The 14,592-nt window shown below is 41.7% G+C and overlaps 1 protein-coding gene across 1 annotated transcript in view; it reads left to right on the forward strand.

Moving 5' to 3' along the window:
• The first annotated feature begins 1,034 nt into the window (after positions 1–1,034).
• LOC146075757 (proprotein convertase subtilisin/kexin type 5-like) overlaps positions 1,035–14,592 on the forward strand; it is a 36,152-nt gene continuing 22,594 nt past the window's right edge. The window contains exons 1-5 of the mRNA XM_083185336.1: positions 1,035–1,218; positions 5,717–5,785; positions 9,802–9,844; positions 12,158–12,300; positions 14,012–14,218. Coding sequence (XP_083041462.1) covers positions 1,035–1,218; positions 5,717–5,785; positions 9,802–9,844; positions 12,158–12,300; positions 14,012–14,218 — 646 coding nt within the window. The remainder of the gene's footprint in view (positions 1,219–5,716; positions 5,786–9,801; positions 9,845–12,157; positions 12,301–14,011; positions 14,219–14,592) is intronic.

Genomic DNA, 14,592 nt, shown 5'->3' on the forward strand with positions numbered 1-14,592 from the left:
CTACCCCGACTGGCTTTTATCAATGGATTGGCAGCCTAGAGCAGTGTCAGACATATCGTATATCCAAGGTCCCCCACACTGCGCACATATTGCCCCAGCCTGCACACTCTACCACTACCTGGCCAGCAGGAGCAGGGCAAAGCAGTGCTGTGACTCGCGGGTGGGAAGAGGACAGGGCTTAAAATATGCACCATCACTAGATTTTAGGTAAAATATGCAATAACCAGTGAGAATGGGCAAACTATGCAAATGCATATAATCCTGTCTCTTGTTATTAGGTTGACCAAATAAAGGCTTAGGTTGATGCACAAAAAGGTCGACATGGCTAAGGTCGACAGGGTGAAAAGGTCGACGCAAGCATTAGGTCAACAATGGCAGGGTCGACAGTTAAAAGATCGACATTGTTTTTTCACGAATTTTCCTGAATGACGACGCAGTCAACATGGACACTGCGTCTCGCTGTGCTCGCCATGCTTCAGGCTCCGTGCCTCGCTACAGATTTAGCACACTGTTACTGTATATTCTCTTTCCACGCCCTAGTGGATGTCAGGGCATGGAATAGTACATGTCAGCACATGTCGGCTCAAAAAAACGTGAAAAACCCATGTTAAACTTTTGACTGTTGACTTTTGCATTGTTGACCCAATGCGTGCGTTGACCTTTTGACCCTGTCAACCTTAGCCATGTCGACCGTTTTTCATGAGTCGACCTAAACTCCATCGACTTTCAGTGGTTGACCCAATGCATGTTGACCTTAATAGAGGGAGCTGACTACACCAGCCATGTACTTGTTAATTTGTGTAGAAGGGTTTATAACATAAGGATCTAGGGTTTTTTATGTTTTATTTATGCTGAGGATGATTAGTAATTGTATAGTAATAATAATAATAATAATAATGCATATGGACCTAAGACAACTCTGAACAATCTTATATACATTGATTTGTGTCTGACAGATATTTCATGAACAACTGTTTGTTAGATAAATAGTGATAAACACTTGTGTTTCCTTTTACCAAGATGAAAGTGGAAGAATGCGCTACCTATATAATGGGGAATGCAGAGAAGGCTGCCCTCGGGGTCATTACATCGCAGACAGTACCTGTCATCAGTGTCCTGACAACTGCGAATACTGCAAAAGCAAAACCCAATGTGACAGGTGTTTCGAAGGGTACTTCTCTGTCAATGGAATCTGCCAGGAGCTAGACTGTCCAGAAGGTGTGTAATAGGTGTCTCAACATATACATTATTGTTTACTGCATGATCCAGTATTTGCCATAGGGTAGTAAAATTCAACTGAGATCAGACTCTCTATTTTGTTTTGAGAACTTGAATTACCTATGGGCATGATATAGAGAATTAGGGTAGTGCAGCTGCAAGAGAGATTTTCTCTGCAAGTTAATGCAACTGCTGATGAAAAAATAAATGAAAAATGATTCAGTAGCTTCCACCAAATGTTTTTTGTTTTTTTGTAACTCTTTATTTTTTTAAATATTTTTTACAGTTATCAGGTTTGTGAGCTTGTAATTGACTGAGAACACAAAGCTGATCACAAGGGCTGGCTAACAGAGCAGGAGCATGGGTAGCCGTGCCTAATGCCATCTCCAGATAACATTGTTATTGCAGGGCTCTATCCTGGTATTTAATTCACAAAACCCCTTAGTAAATTCTGTCAGATCGCACTTCCCATTACAAGTATGGAAAATGCCATCTGTTTGCGTGCATCTTTGAAACAGGACCTAATTATGTTAGTAGTGTAGCTCGCACAAGGGTTTTTATACAGTGCAATACAGGGTGAGGTGTTGCCGCTACAATGTAGAAACAGTTAACAGCACTTCATTACACCCCCATTTCACCCAGAGCCGGCCTTAGGCATAGGCAAACTAGGCAATTGCCTAGGGCATTTGGAATACCTAGGGGCAGCAGCAGCTTCTGCTGATTAAAATGATATGCAGCATGCCTATATTCTGTGTGTGAGTGAGGCTGTATCTGTATATGAAATAATGTATTCATGGAAATCACTGTAACATAGCATTCCGTATGCAGGTACAGCCTCAGTTGCACACAGAATATATTCATGCCACATATCATTTTAATCATCGGAAGCTCCTTGTGTGTGTGCTGGTCATAACAATGCAAATAAGACGAATTTTCAGCAAAAAAAGGCACCCAACGTTAGCAGAACTGGCCAGGAGCTGCATGGCCTATTGAGTCAAGATGTATGAGGAGACATCTGTATCCAAGCAGAGGCAGAGGTCACAGTTTTAGCAGCTGTGCGAGTGCTGTCTGTAGGTGGGTTGGTTGTGCAATAGCGTTCGGCATATGTGTAAGGGGCATTATGTGTGTCATGTATAAATGCATTAATAATGTGTGACATATGTGTAACATGCATTATGTGTGTCATGTGTATAAGGGCATTAATAATGTGCAACATATGTGTAATGGGAATTATGTGTGTCATTATGTGTATGAAGGGCATTAATAAAGGTTGGCATAATGTGTAAGGGGCATTATGGTTATAAGGACATTAATAATGTGTGTCATGTGTAAGGGGCATTACTGTGTGGTATTATCAGGGATGCCGAGATAAAGGGGTAGGGGGTACAAATTACCCAGGTCAAAGTGTGATGGGAGGGCCTAGTGGGGGCCCACTGCCCCCTCCCCTTAAGTGACAGCAGCAGCTGCAGCTCTTCTCCTCTGCCCAGCACACACTGCTTTGTGCTGGGTTGCAGTGTGGCCATGGAGGGGCTTAAAATACAATATTTTCTCAGGATTTTTTTCTAAGGGTATAATGTGAATAATGTGAGGAGTAATGTACATAAGAAAAAGTGGTACTACTGTGTGATGTAACATGAATAAGGGACACCATCGCATGATATAATGTGAATAAAAAGATGCACTACTGTGTGGCATAATTTGAATTGGGGGTACTATTGTGTGGCCATGCCCCTTCCCAGCAAGAACACACCCCTGTTTGGGCTGCACACCGATTGTGTGCACTGTTTCTATTGAAAATATTGCGGGTAGGAGCACCAAAATGATGACTGCTATGATGAGGGTTGATGGTGCTCGTAAAGGGGAGCAGGGTCAGAGGCGGAACTAGTAGCGGTGCTAGAGGGCACCAGCCAAAATCTTGCCTAGGGCGTCATTTAGGCTAGGGCCGGCTCTGATTTCACCCTTAACTACAGATTTTTGCATGCACTTGCGTAGTGAGCAGTTGCGGTTCAAATCCTCTTTTATTTAGCGTGCTGTCTGAGATTTAGTTATAGGCAGTCCACATGCTCTATACATTACGCATGTGCCTGGCAATCACATTCAATCTAGACCAGCTTGTAGGGACTGAATAGCCTGCAGATCCTAGAAGCAATGCAAAGCCAATGATTTGGCACAGTATAGTCTTCCCACTAGAAGTTCTAATCGCACTTTGCACTGACTATTCCAGGGACTGGCTGACCATGAGATTAGTAGATTCATCTTCCAGTGGAAAGCCAATTATTCCTGGTCCACTATTCTTCCTAGAGTTAGTAACCACTTGCAGGGCCTGGAACTACTGGGGTAGATGGTAGATTTCAACACTGATGGTTATCCTAAATGAATCAACCCAAAAATGTTAGCACCAACAAAAAAAATAATACTGTACAGTTGCTAGTACATTCCTTTATATAATGCAATGAAAAGATTTAAGGGGCCTATTTACTGTATATACATATGCTCTGCTCCAATAAAAAACATCAGTGTTCCCCATTACCATTGCAATAATTCATATTTTTTTGTAGTATGAGAGAAGTAAAGTGATCATCTATGTGAACACTTTGGGGGAAATTTACTAAAGGAAATTTGTAAAAATGAGGTGTATTTGTATTCAGAAATACACTTATTTTTTTACATTTACTATCCCGAAAATATGGCAATTCGTAGTCGTATTGATGCGCTATCAATACGAATATGAATTGCCTTATTTTCGGGATAGTTAATGTCAAAAATAAGTGTATTTCTGAATACAAATACACCTATTTTTTACAAATTTCCTTTAGTAAATTTCCCCCTTTATGTCCAGCTTTGCATATGTAGCTCAAACTAGTTGCAATAGCCAATCAGTTAAGCTATACTTTATCTCACTGATGAGGGATCCGAAGGTCTTTCATGGTCCGGGCTGCTCCATGGAGGTTAGCAGGGATACCCCATATCCATATGGTGTTACCCTAGGCAGATAAGATTCAAATGTTTTTGGTTTTGGATTCTTGTTAAATTGCTCAATAATATTAATGTAATGTGATATACATATCCAGAAATCCCAAAGGAGGGAAAAACAGCACTCATCAGTCTTCTCATGAAAGTCCAGAGTTTAATCCAATCGATAGCCTGCCCATTAAACTCTGGACTTATACTGTACTTTCATGAGAAGATTGGTGAGTGCTGTTTTACCCTCTCTTGGGATTTCTGGGTATGTAATTGGGAGTGCTGACTCATTACAGTACTCTGTAAATGGCACCCCAGCGGACGCCTGGGTTAAAGGTGAGAGCGCAGGGCTTTTGGTTTAATGTAATGTGATACATATCTCCTACTTTTCACATTTGTCAAATCTTTTTACGTAAATAATTTCTAGGGCCATTGGGCTTAAAAAAAAACCTGTAATAACAGTTGCCTGTGCTAGGTCTTAACTCAAGCAGTGTTTGAGAGTTACTAAGACTATTGTACAAGCTCTAATAAAAGCATCATCACTAATTTGATCAAAGAGTTGTTAGTTATGTATGTGTAAGTAGACATTGCTAGGAAGAAATCCAACTGACCCCTCTCCAGGTACAGTATATGTTGTGATGGTGTTAGCTACTGAGGCCAAGCATGTAATGCTCAGTCAATTTATTGGGCTCTCACAGGTGAATGTAAACACAGCCATCAATCGAGGGATGCATAGGGTGACACCAAAATGGCGGCTGCTCCACAGTGACAGGAGCCAGGTGCTTCAGTGTAACATTATCATGCTGCAGCCAGCTCCTGTTATTAAAGGAGCTGGCATTGCAGTCACAAGCCTCTCATGGCTTCCCCCTAGAGCCCCTTAGTGACATCTGCAGGGGACTCAAGGTCATGCCCCTTTTTTGGAGGACAGACCTACGGTGAGTGAGGGGATTACAAACGGCTGCATTGTGTGTCAACTTTCCTGGTGCCATCAATGCATTTAAGATAGACAAGGAAACACAAAACAAATATCCACTGCACACTGGAGGTGGCCAACAAAAGAGATGAATCCCATATAATATTAAGATGACTCAGTGTATATATATGTTAATAAATTCATTGAGCAACTTTCAGTCTTTGTATCAATGAGAGGTATGTATGGAATCAGTAGCTTGAGGGAATGCAGCTCATTGTATTTCAATATTTGAGGATCCTAGGATGTTTCCAGATGAGCTGGATCTCAATGACAAAATCATGAATATATGAACAAAAGTAATGTTATTATCATATAGTATGGGATCATCAGAGAGGAGATGCCTTGACACGGCTGGTGGCTTTCTGTCTTGGTGCATATCACTGACATTTGAGTAAAAAAAAATATCACTTAAGGATATACATTTTTATAAAAAAAAAAAGTCTGACTTGTGTGTTGGTGACTGGTCCACGTTAAACCAGAAATGTATTGGCAGAGCTACTTCCAACATATCAGATAGTACCACACCCTTACTTTTGATACATCCAGAATGTTTTTCCTATACAGGACAAGTTGGAGATCCAGGCACTGAAACGTGTGTGCCATGTGCAGAAGACTGTCTGGAGTGCTCTCCAGGTGGGTTTCCGTATGAGAGGAATTGTTAGTGTGCATCAGATGTTAGGATAGTTTGTACCCTACTGGCAAATCTAAAGCCCCCCATCCACTAAGCAGACATATCTGAAGCTACAAATCTCTTCAAATTTCCCTCAGTTATCTGATCTGAACCTGTGCTAAATTTTCACTCAATTCACGTCAGATACATTTGGTCAGACCTATGATAGACTCTGACAGCTTCATATCAGATGGATCTTTGGTGCAGCACCAAGGATTTTTTTGTCAGATGGAGACTCGTGGATCTGAGACTCTGTCAGATCCATCTGAATCTGACGAAAACAGGCCAAATCTGTCTAGTCCAGTGGATCCCAAACTTTTTGAATCATGGCACCCTAAAGTATCAGAATATTTTTCACGGCACCCCTAGGCCAAAAGTTGGTTACTAATTTCAGGAAAAATATTAAATTATTTGTGATTTAAATGTTTTCCTTAGGTCCACTTATGTGGTGAGAAACATGCTTCACTTCTGTTCACCCACATTGGAAGCCACAAGTACTGATTTTGCCTATTTCATTGGCCATAAATAACTTGAATTGGTTCTGGACCACCAACCTGAGGCACCCCTGCAAGTGCTCCAAGGCATCCCAGGGAGCCTAGGCGCACAGTTTGTTAACCACTGGTCTAGTCAATGGGGGCCTTTACAGTGTCAATCACTACAGACACCTATAACTCATGCAAATGGGTTTAGTAATTACCTTTGTTATCATGTGTCATATACTGTACATGGAGCACTGTCTCTTTTAACAGAGTATGTTGCATGTAAACTAGAAGCAGTACTTTGGGGTCAATTCAGACACCCGATGGTGGGGGACAGCTTGTGACTGTGAAACTATAGTGGTCGCCCTAATGACTGTCAAACTAAATTCTGTGGACCCTATGACCCATACCCTTGAAATAGCATGACAGGGAGACTGTGAAAGTGACACCAATACTTGTCATAAAATGACTTACATCCAAATGTAGCTGAGCCCCAAAACTGTTAGAAAAATATTCTGTACTTGAAGAAAAGACACTGATACATGTCAGGGGTGTTTGTGTATTGCATATAACAAGTGGTTCCATATAAGTGGCTATGATAAACCTTAATTAAAATGCATGTAGCCAATAGGGATCATTGCTCCTTATACCCAATGAAGGGGAAATGGTATTGATGATTCCATTTGATGTATATCTCTGATTTCTCTATTTCCCCAAAATGTAACAGCTGCGTAATATGGCTAAGGGGCAAGCAGGGAGATTGTAAAGCCCCATACACACGGAGTGAAGGCTGAGCCAGTGCTGAGCGGCGTGCTTAAGCACGGATTGCTCAGCACATAATTGGACTGATCATGAAGTCCTTCTTGTGTTATATATATATATATATATATATATATATATATATATATATATATATACATATGCATGACTGCCATGCAGTATCCTTTTTCTGAGATACACCAGTGCCCTCTCCAATAAGTATTTGGACTTTTTAATTTTGGATATTAACCCCTTGAGTGGTATGCCCGGGCATACCACAAATATGAAATAGGTGCGTGCCAGTGGTGTCCAGGTGTGCACCACTGGCAGAGCACCTCTAGAGGCCCCCCCAGTCATTTCCCCAACCCTCCCATCACCTGTGCTCTGGCGATCGCACGCCGGAGCTCTTCTAACCCCGCTCCCCCGGCCGCCTGCCGCCATACTTTTAGTAGCAATGACGTAGGCGGCAGGCTGGGGGATGTTCAGGGTGGCTCGGGGGGACCTGGGAGTGCTCAGGCAGAGGATATTTGAACATTCACATCAGTAATATATAAAAGAATGGGCACAATAATTTATTTATTTAACAGTTTCTTATATAGCACACACATATTCAGCAGCGCTATATAAGAGTATAGTTGAACATTCACATCAGTCCCTGTCCCAGTGGAGCTTGCAATGTATATTCCATACCACATGTAAACGCACACACAGAAATTCTAGGGTTAATTTCTTTAGGAGCAAATTAACCTACAAGGATATTTTTGGATTGTGGGAGGAAACCGGAGTAACAGGAGTTAACCCACGCAAGTGCGGGGAGAATATTCAAACTCCGCACAGTTGGGGCCATGGTGGGAATCGAATCCATGACCTCAGTGCTGTGAGGCAGTAATGCTAACCATTACACCATCTGTACTGCCCCAATGATTTAGCCCCAGGATGGATAAAGCACTGCGATCAAGCATTAAGGGTTTGAAGGACATGGACACAATTGTTAGGGTGTCTCTTCTTTAACCTGGTTTAACATCTTTTTCTAGTCTACACAAATAACTCACCTTAAGTATCAAGAAGAGTGAATAAAATATTTATGCAATGAACACCGTCCAGATAGCACTTGTATTCAAATCTTCTATTTGACATGTTGTACACGTTTCTGGTCTTTAGACTGAATATATTCAATACGAATAAGTTGGTGTCAGCTTGTTTACTACGTTCTTTAACCTCGGTGCATTAATCAAGTTTGATTGAAAAGACAGCATTTATAATTAAGGCTTTGAGCAATCAGAATGATACGTATATCATTTTAATTTGGCCTATGTCTGGGAGACCTCTATGCAGAGTACATGAATGTATTATATGTAATTCTCAGTAGTTAGTACTAGCCTTCACCTCACCTACACATCAAGTCTTGTTTTTAAAGAAGCGGATTTATTTTAAAACCATTTACCTTTATAGTTGTAACACTTTAACAATTAATCACAATTAATAAATGTGCTTATGAAAGTGGTCCACAAACTTTTTTGAATTATGGCACCCTAGAGTATCAGAATTTTTTTCACAGCACCCCATAGCCAAAAGTTGCTTATTGAGCAAATTACAAAAATTCGATTAAATTAAGGAAACTGTTTATATGTCTTGCTTATGCTTCACCTTATTTTGTGAGGGACCACATTTGCTTCTGTTTGTCTACATATTTTATGACGGGAAGAAATAAGCACTGGCTTTGAGTATTACATTTTACATAAATCATTTGCATTAATCCTGAACATAAAAACAGTAAACCCCTGCAAGGGTCCCATGGAACCCCAGGGTGCCACGGCACTAAGGCCCTTATTCAGATATGATCGCAAGAAAATTTGTTCGTAAAATTGACAAAACCATGTGCACTGCAGGTGGGGCAGATGTAACGTGTAGAGACAGTTATATTTGGGTGGGGTGTGTTGAAACTGAAATATAAATTGCAGTGTAAAAATAATGCAGCCAGTATTTACCCTGCACAGATACAAAATAACTCACACAAGTCTAACTCTCTCTATACATGTTACATCTGCCCCACCTGCAGTGCACATGTTTTTGCCCATTTTGAGAACAAATTTGTACTGCGATCAGATCTGAATAAGGGCCACAGGGCGGGATGTTCTAACATCCGCAGCCCAGTTCTGCTCCCGTTCGCCGTGCATCGCATACATAATTATCGCATATGCTCTAACATATGCGATTATTATGGCAAAGGACAGCTCTTGCATTAAGAGCCATTCTTTGCGGTGAGTCAGCGGGTCCCATCGGGTCCCTGCGGCTCCCCCCTCCCTCCCTTACCCGGCGCTGCTGCTGCTGCGCCGGGCTCTCCTCCTCCCTGCACCCGGCAGAGGATCATAGTGCAGGGAGGAGGAGGTCACAGGTCTGGGCAGCACAGCTCTGTGCTGCCTGAACACAGGTGAGGGGGGTCGGTGCGGCGGTGGGTCGGTGTGGCGGTGTGTCACGGTAGAAGCCGATAGGCTTCTATGGGGTATCTCCAGATTTTTCTGGTGATGCCCCCCGTCGCGGTAACCCAGCAGGGGATGCTTAGAGCATCCCAAAATGAGGTGAAAACCCAGATAACGGGTTTTTTTACCACATTTTTAGTTTAGAGAATCTCCCCCATAGTCTGAGAACCACTGGTTTATGAGAACACAAATCTACATTAGCCACTGCTGGACAAATAACTTATATTCAAAAATACTGTGATGATTATCTTTTCATTTTAGATGACCCCAAGCTGTGTACCTCCTGCCTAGATGGTTATTATATGTAAGTGCTTCTCTTTTATTAAAATATAATCTTTTGGTTTCTTTTCAAATTTTTGTTTGTCTATAAAACAAGCAGGTTTATATTGTATTTCATTCATCGTATCATCTAAGCCAGCAAAATGTTTACATTGTGCACTTCAGTGGATGCTGCCAATGCAGAATCAGGGTATTGGGGAATCAAGATGTGGGGGTGTTTAAAAAATGTATGTTATCCCTGTTTGCAGAAATGAAAGGCTTTTTTTTTCTTGCTGCTCATTTATGCATACCTCAGAGCAGTTAAAATGTTATAAGAATTTAATATAGCTACAAGAAAAAGTATGTAAACCCTTTGTAATTACTTGGATTTCTGCATAAATCGGTCAATAAATGTGTTCTGATCTTCATCTAAAGGCCCCCATACACTATGCGATTTTAGGCGGATTCTACGCGATTTCGGCACTTGGGCCGATAAATCGTGTGACACCGGCCCAAAATTCTGTGTGTGACATTTGATCTGATCCGATGCGCAGTCCCGTGCAGCATGTAATATAATGTCTGACCTCCTGCAGCAAGCAGGCAGTGGCGGCTCTTAAATGAGTGGCCGGCGGGTGCCTCGGGGGGGGGGGGTTGCCGGTGAGGAAGCAGTACAGCCGCGGCGGTGATTAAAATTGTGGGGCGGGCGGCGGGAGGGAGGCTGCAGATTGTCTGAGAGTGCTCTATCTCAGCCAATCAAAAGCCGGACAGTCATTTGACACATTATTTTAAAATTCGAATAGCCGCCACTGTCCGCCCGCTGTGGCACTGCAACCTGATGATCACTGCCACCCGCCCCACTGTTCTGATCACCACCGCGGCCGCACTACTTCCTCACTGCCCCCCCCCCCCCCGCTGCACCCGCCAGCCACTGGTTTGAGAGCTGCCACCGCCCGCCCCCACTGCTCCTCACAGGAACTGCCGCTGCCCCCGCATCCTTCTCAGCGGCACTGCCACTGCCTGCCCCACTGCTCCTCACCGCGCTGCAGCTCCCTGGTTTTTTTTTTACATGTGATAAATCGATTGATTGATAAATCGATGCGATTTATCACATGTAAAAAATGGCACATCAAGTGCCAAATTGTATGTGAGCCTCCCGGGGAGCTGAGGAGAATTGGGTCCGACTTGTCCTAAGGACAAGTCGGCCTAATGTATGGGGGCCTTTAGTCACTAGTCACAACAATAGATACCACACAAACAATTATATGTTCTCATGTTTTTGTTGAACATACCATGTAAACATTCACAGAGCAGGGTGGACAAAGTATGTGAACCCTTGGATTTAATAACTGGTTGACCCTCATTTGGCAGCAATAACCTCAACCAAACGTTTTCTATAGTTCCATATCAGACCTGCACAACGGTCAGTAGGAATTTTGGACCATTCCTCTTTACAAAACTGTTTCAGTTCAGCAATATTCTTGAGCTGTCTGGTATGGCATTCTGTTGTTGAGCTACTTCTGTGCTTTGGGTCATTGTCCTGTTGCATCACCCATCTTCTATTGAGCTTCAATTGGTGGACAGATGGTCTTAATTTTTCCTGCAAGAATGACGTGAAGGGGTTAAGGCACAGGTGTATACTTAATTGGTGGGAGTGTTTTCTGTGTCCTATATAAACCTGCTCATTTGATTTGTATTGTGAGGTTATTCCCTGAGGACGGGTCCATGACTCGAAACATGTTGGAATAAAATGATCTTTATTCAATGATTCAGAAGACTCGTGAGTGCCACTGATTTGCTACTTATATATATATAGCCTGTACAAGCGTTATGCACTGCCTGAAATCCTCATGTTTTTATTTCAAAGTCAACATTCCTTTGATTGGCTAAGACTGTAATCAGGTATACAGGTTCACACTTCAGGTCACACACATCTAAGCACTGATTGGCGGATAATGATGATCGGCAATCCATATGGGAATTGGGGAAATTGTTCATGTTTAAAATCCCCAATTTGGCGCTTTAGATTGGTGAATTGAGTTTTTAAACTAGTGTAATATTCCCAATTCCCAGTCACATGCCTGGGATGATCAGGAAATTGCAACAATTCATTGCTAATGTAAGGGATCTTGTCCATAGAAAAGGCCAACGCTTTTGTCTCACACCAGCTGCGTAAATATGGAAGCGAGATACAGTACATTGTTCGCACATTGAACATCTGAGCATCCCTATGCTATGCTGTCTCACCTAAGACAGCTGGACCTCTCCAGCTGTGTATAACTTCATAGTGGCTGATTATGACACACCCAGAAATGTCCTGATACCCCTGAATTTTCACTTCCCCTTGTGTGTTTTCATGCAGATTTCAGAATTTGTGCTACCCAGTGTGCCCAAATAAGACCTATAGTAGAGACTCAGTGATGCGATGCTTTCCATGTGAACCCATGTGCCTGAGCTGCACGGAGGATGAATGTCTATATTGTGAAGAAGGCTTCTATCTGAAAGGTAAGCTAACCCCACCAGCAATTCCTCAAACATGCACTGTTTGTGTCATGTTGATGTATTTTCACAGTGTGTAAGAGGAAGTTACAAGGCTGTTGATAGGTGTAACTAGTGTAAATATTTATTTGATTGCCATTTAAGTAACTCTGATCATAGAGGTTCAGAAGCCACTTCTTTTACCTCAGCGGACAGTTTTCCCTCATCCTTTTTTATTTGCACAATAAATGCTGCTGATACGTCCTGTCCTACATCAGTAAATAGCTGGTAAAAAAACTCAAGAAGCAAAATGACACCCTCAAACGTTGTTTCCTCATCCACTGTTTTTCTTCAGTTTTAAATACAGGTTGAGTATCCCGTATCCAAAATGCTCGGGACCAGGAGAATTTTGGATAATGGATTATTCCGTATTTTGGAATATTTTAATTATTAATTAAACACATAAAATACACACAAATATATTTTATTACCACATAAAATACACACAAATATATTTTATTTGTTCAAAAAACAAGGTTTCATAACATGAAACAAAATTTGTGTACTATCTCAGATATTGAATTTGAATGCCAAGCAATCATTGTCTTGCACATATATAGTGCCAGTTACATATCATGTCCCCAGTGATGCTGTTACAAATGTCCCCAGTGAGTTTTTAGCAAAAAAAAAAAAATTTTTTCACTTTCTGGAATGTATGGTTTTCGGAATAATTCGGATAACGGATACTCGGATACGGGATACTCAACCTGTACTAAATAAAAGTAAGACGTTTTATGCTACGTTCTGCAGCAGGAGACATGGACTGTGTGTAACAGTAATATGACCTGTGTCACATGCCCTGCTGAGTCATAATGATGTAAGAGGCAAGGGGGCAGATTTATTAAGCTTGGAAAAGAGATAAACTGGAGATAAAGCGGAGAAAAGGTAAAAGGAGATAAAGCACCAGCCAATCAGATGTGTTTGAAAAAGACAGTTGGGAGATGATTGGCTGGTGCTTTATCTCCTTTTACCTTTTCTCCGCTTTATCTCCAGTTTATCTCTTCTCCAAGCTTAATAAATCTGCCCCAAGGTCACTTCTGGTATAACTGAGTATGTGGTAGGAAATAGCTATTGAACGTCAATGGGTAACCACCATTGATAGTTCGACACAGAGGGTTGATAGTTTTCCATAGATGACACCAATATTTTTCCCTTCAGTTCCAGTGACCCAATAAAACTTTTCCCTTTCCTGAATGGAATGTTATTGTCCACAGCAGGGATGCCCATTAGGTTCACAATGAATGATTTCTTGCCATCAAAATGAACCACTGGTGGCATCATTGATGATGACAATCCATTTTTAACCCAAAGATGGCCATCCTTACCTTGTGCACCGTCTCAACAGAAGGGACACGCTAAGGGAAGCAGAACATTCTAGAAACTGCCCATCTTGGATTACTAATTGGATTCTGGACAGATGTTTTGGTTTCTGGGCAGTGTAGAGAAAGTCTAGACAGTCCAGATACTACTAATACTACATTTATAGTAAGTCACCAACTTGACCAATATTTGGTCAGCTGGAATATACATTTCTAAAAAACTGTGAAAAATTATTGACATTTGCATGACTAATGAAGATCAAAATGGGTGCTGAGGCAACCAATTGACATGCCATATGTAAACACTTCTGTGCACAACACAGTTATGCTAAATGCTGTTTACCTATTCATATTTCCAGATGGTGCATGCATTAGTGACTGCGGCCTTGGATTTTACGTGGATAATATTGACAGAGAATGTGATTCCTGCTTCAGAACTTGTGAATCGTGTTTTGGACCATACTACCAGGAATGTACAACTTGCAAAGCAAACTTTCAGTTTGAAAAAGGGATGTGTGTGAGTTATTCAAAGTTATCAAAGATGGCGCCAGGAAGCTACTGGGATGGTAGGTCAGATAAACACTGAATATTTTTATACTGCAAAACTTAAAAAAAAAAACAATGTCAGCTGAAATTCATAGCGCTAATGGCTGGATTCCTGCTGCCAAACCCTCTCTGCTCATTCTTCTTGATCTTTATGCTACTTTTACTTTTCTCATCCTACAAATCCTTTACTCCACTGGTAGGCTAATGCGCATCAGCTCTTTTGGCCTCCAATATCATCTCTATGATGATAATGATGATACTCAGATCTACCTTTGAACCCCTGACCTCTCCCTCTGTTCTCAAGCCCCATACACACTAGAGCAGTGGTAGCCAACGCTAGCCCTCGAGAGCTACCAACAGTTCACTTTTTCAGACAACCTAGCTGCTGCACAGC

This window comes from Crinia signifera, chromosome 1 (genome assembly GCF_055691185.1).
Source record: "Crinia signifera chromosome 1, ASM5569118v1, whole genome shotgun sequence".
NCBI classification, from domain to species: Eukaryota; Metazoa; Chordata; class Amphibia; order Anura; family Myobatrachidae; genus Crinia; species Crinia signifera.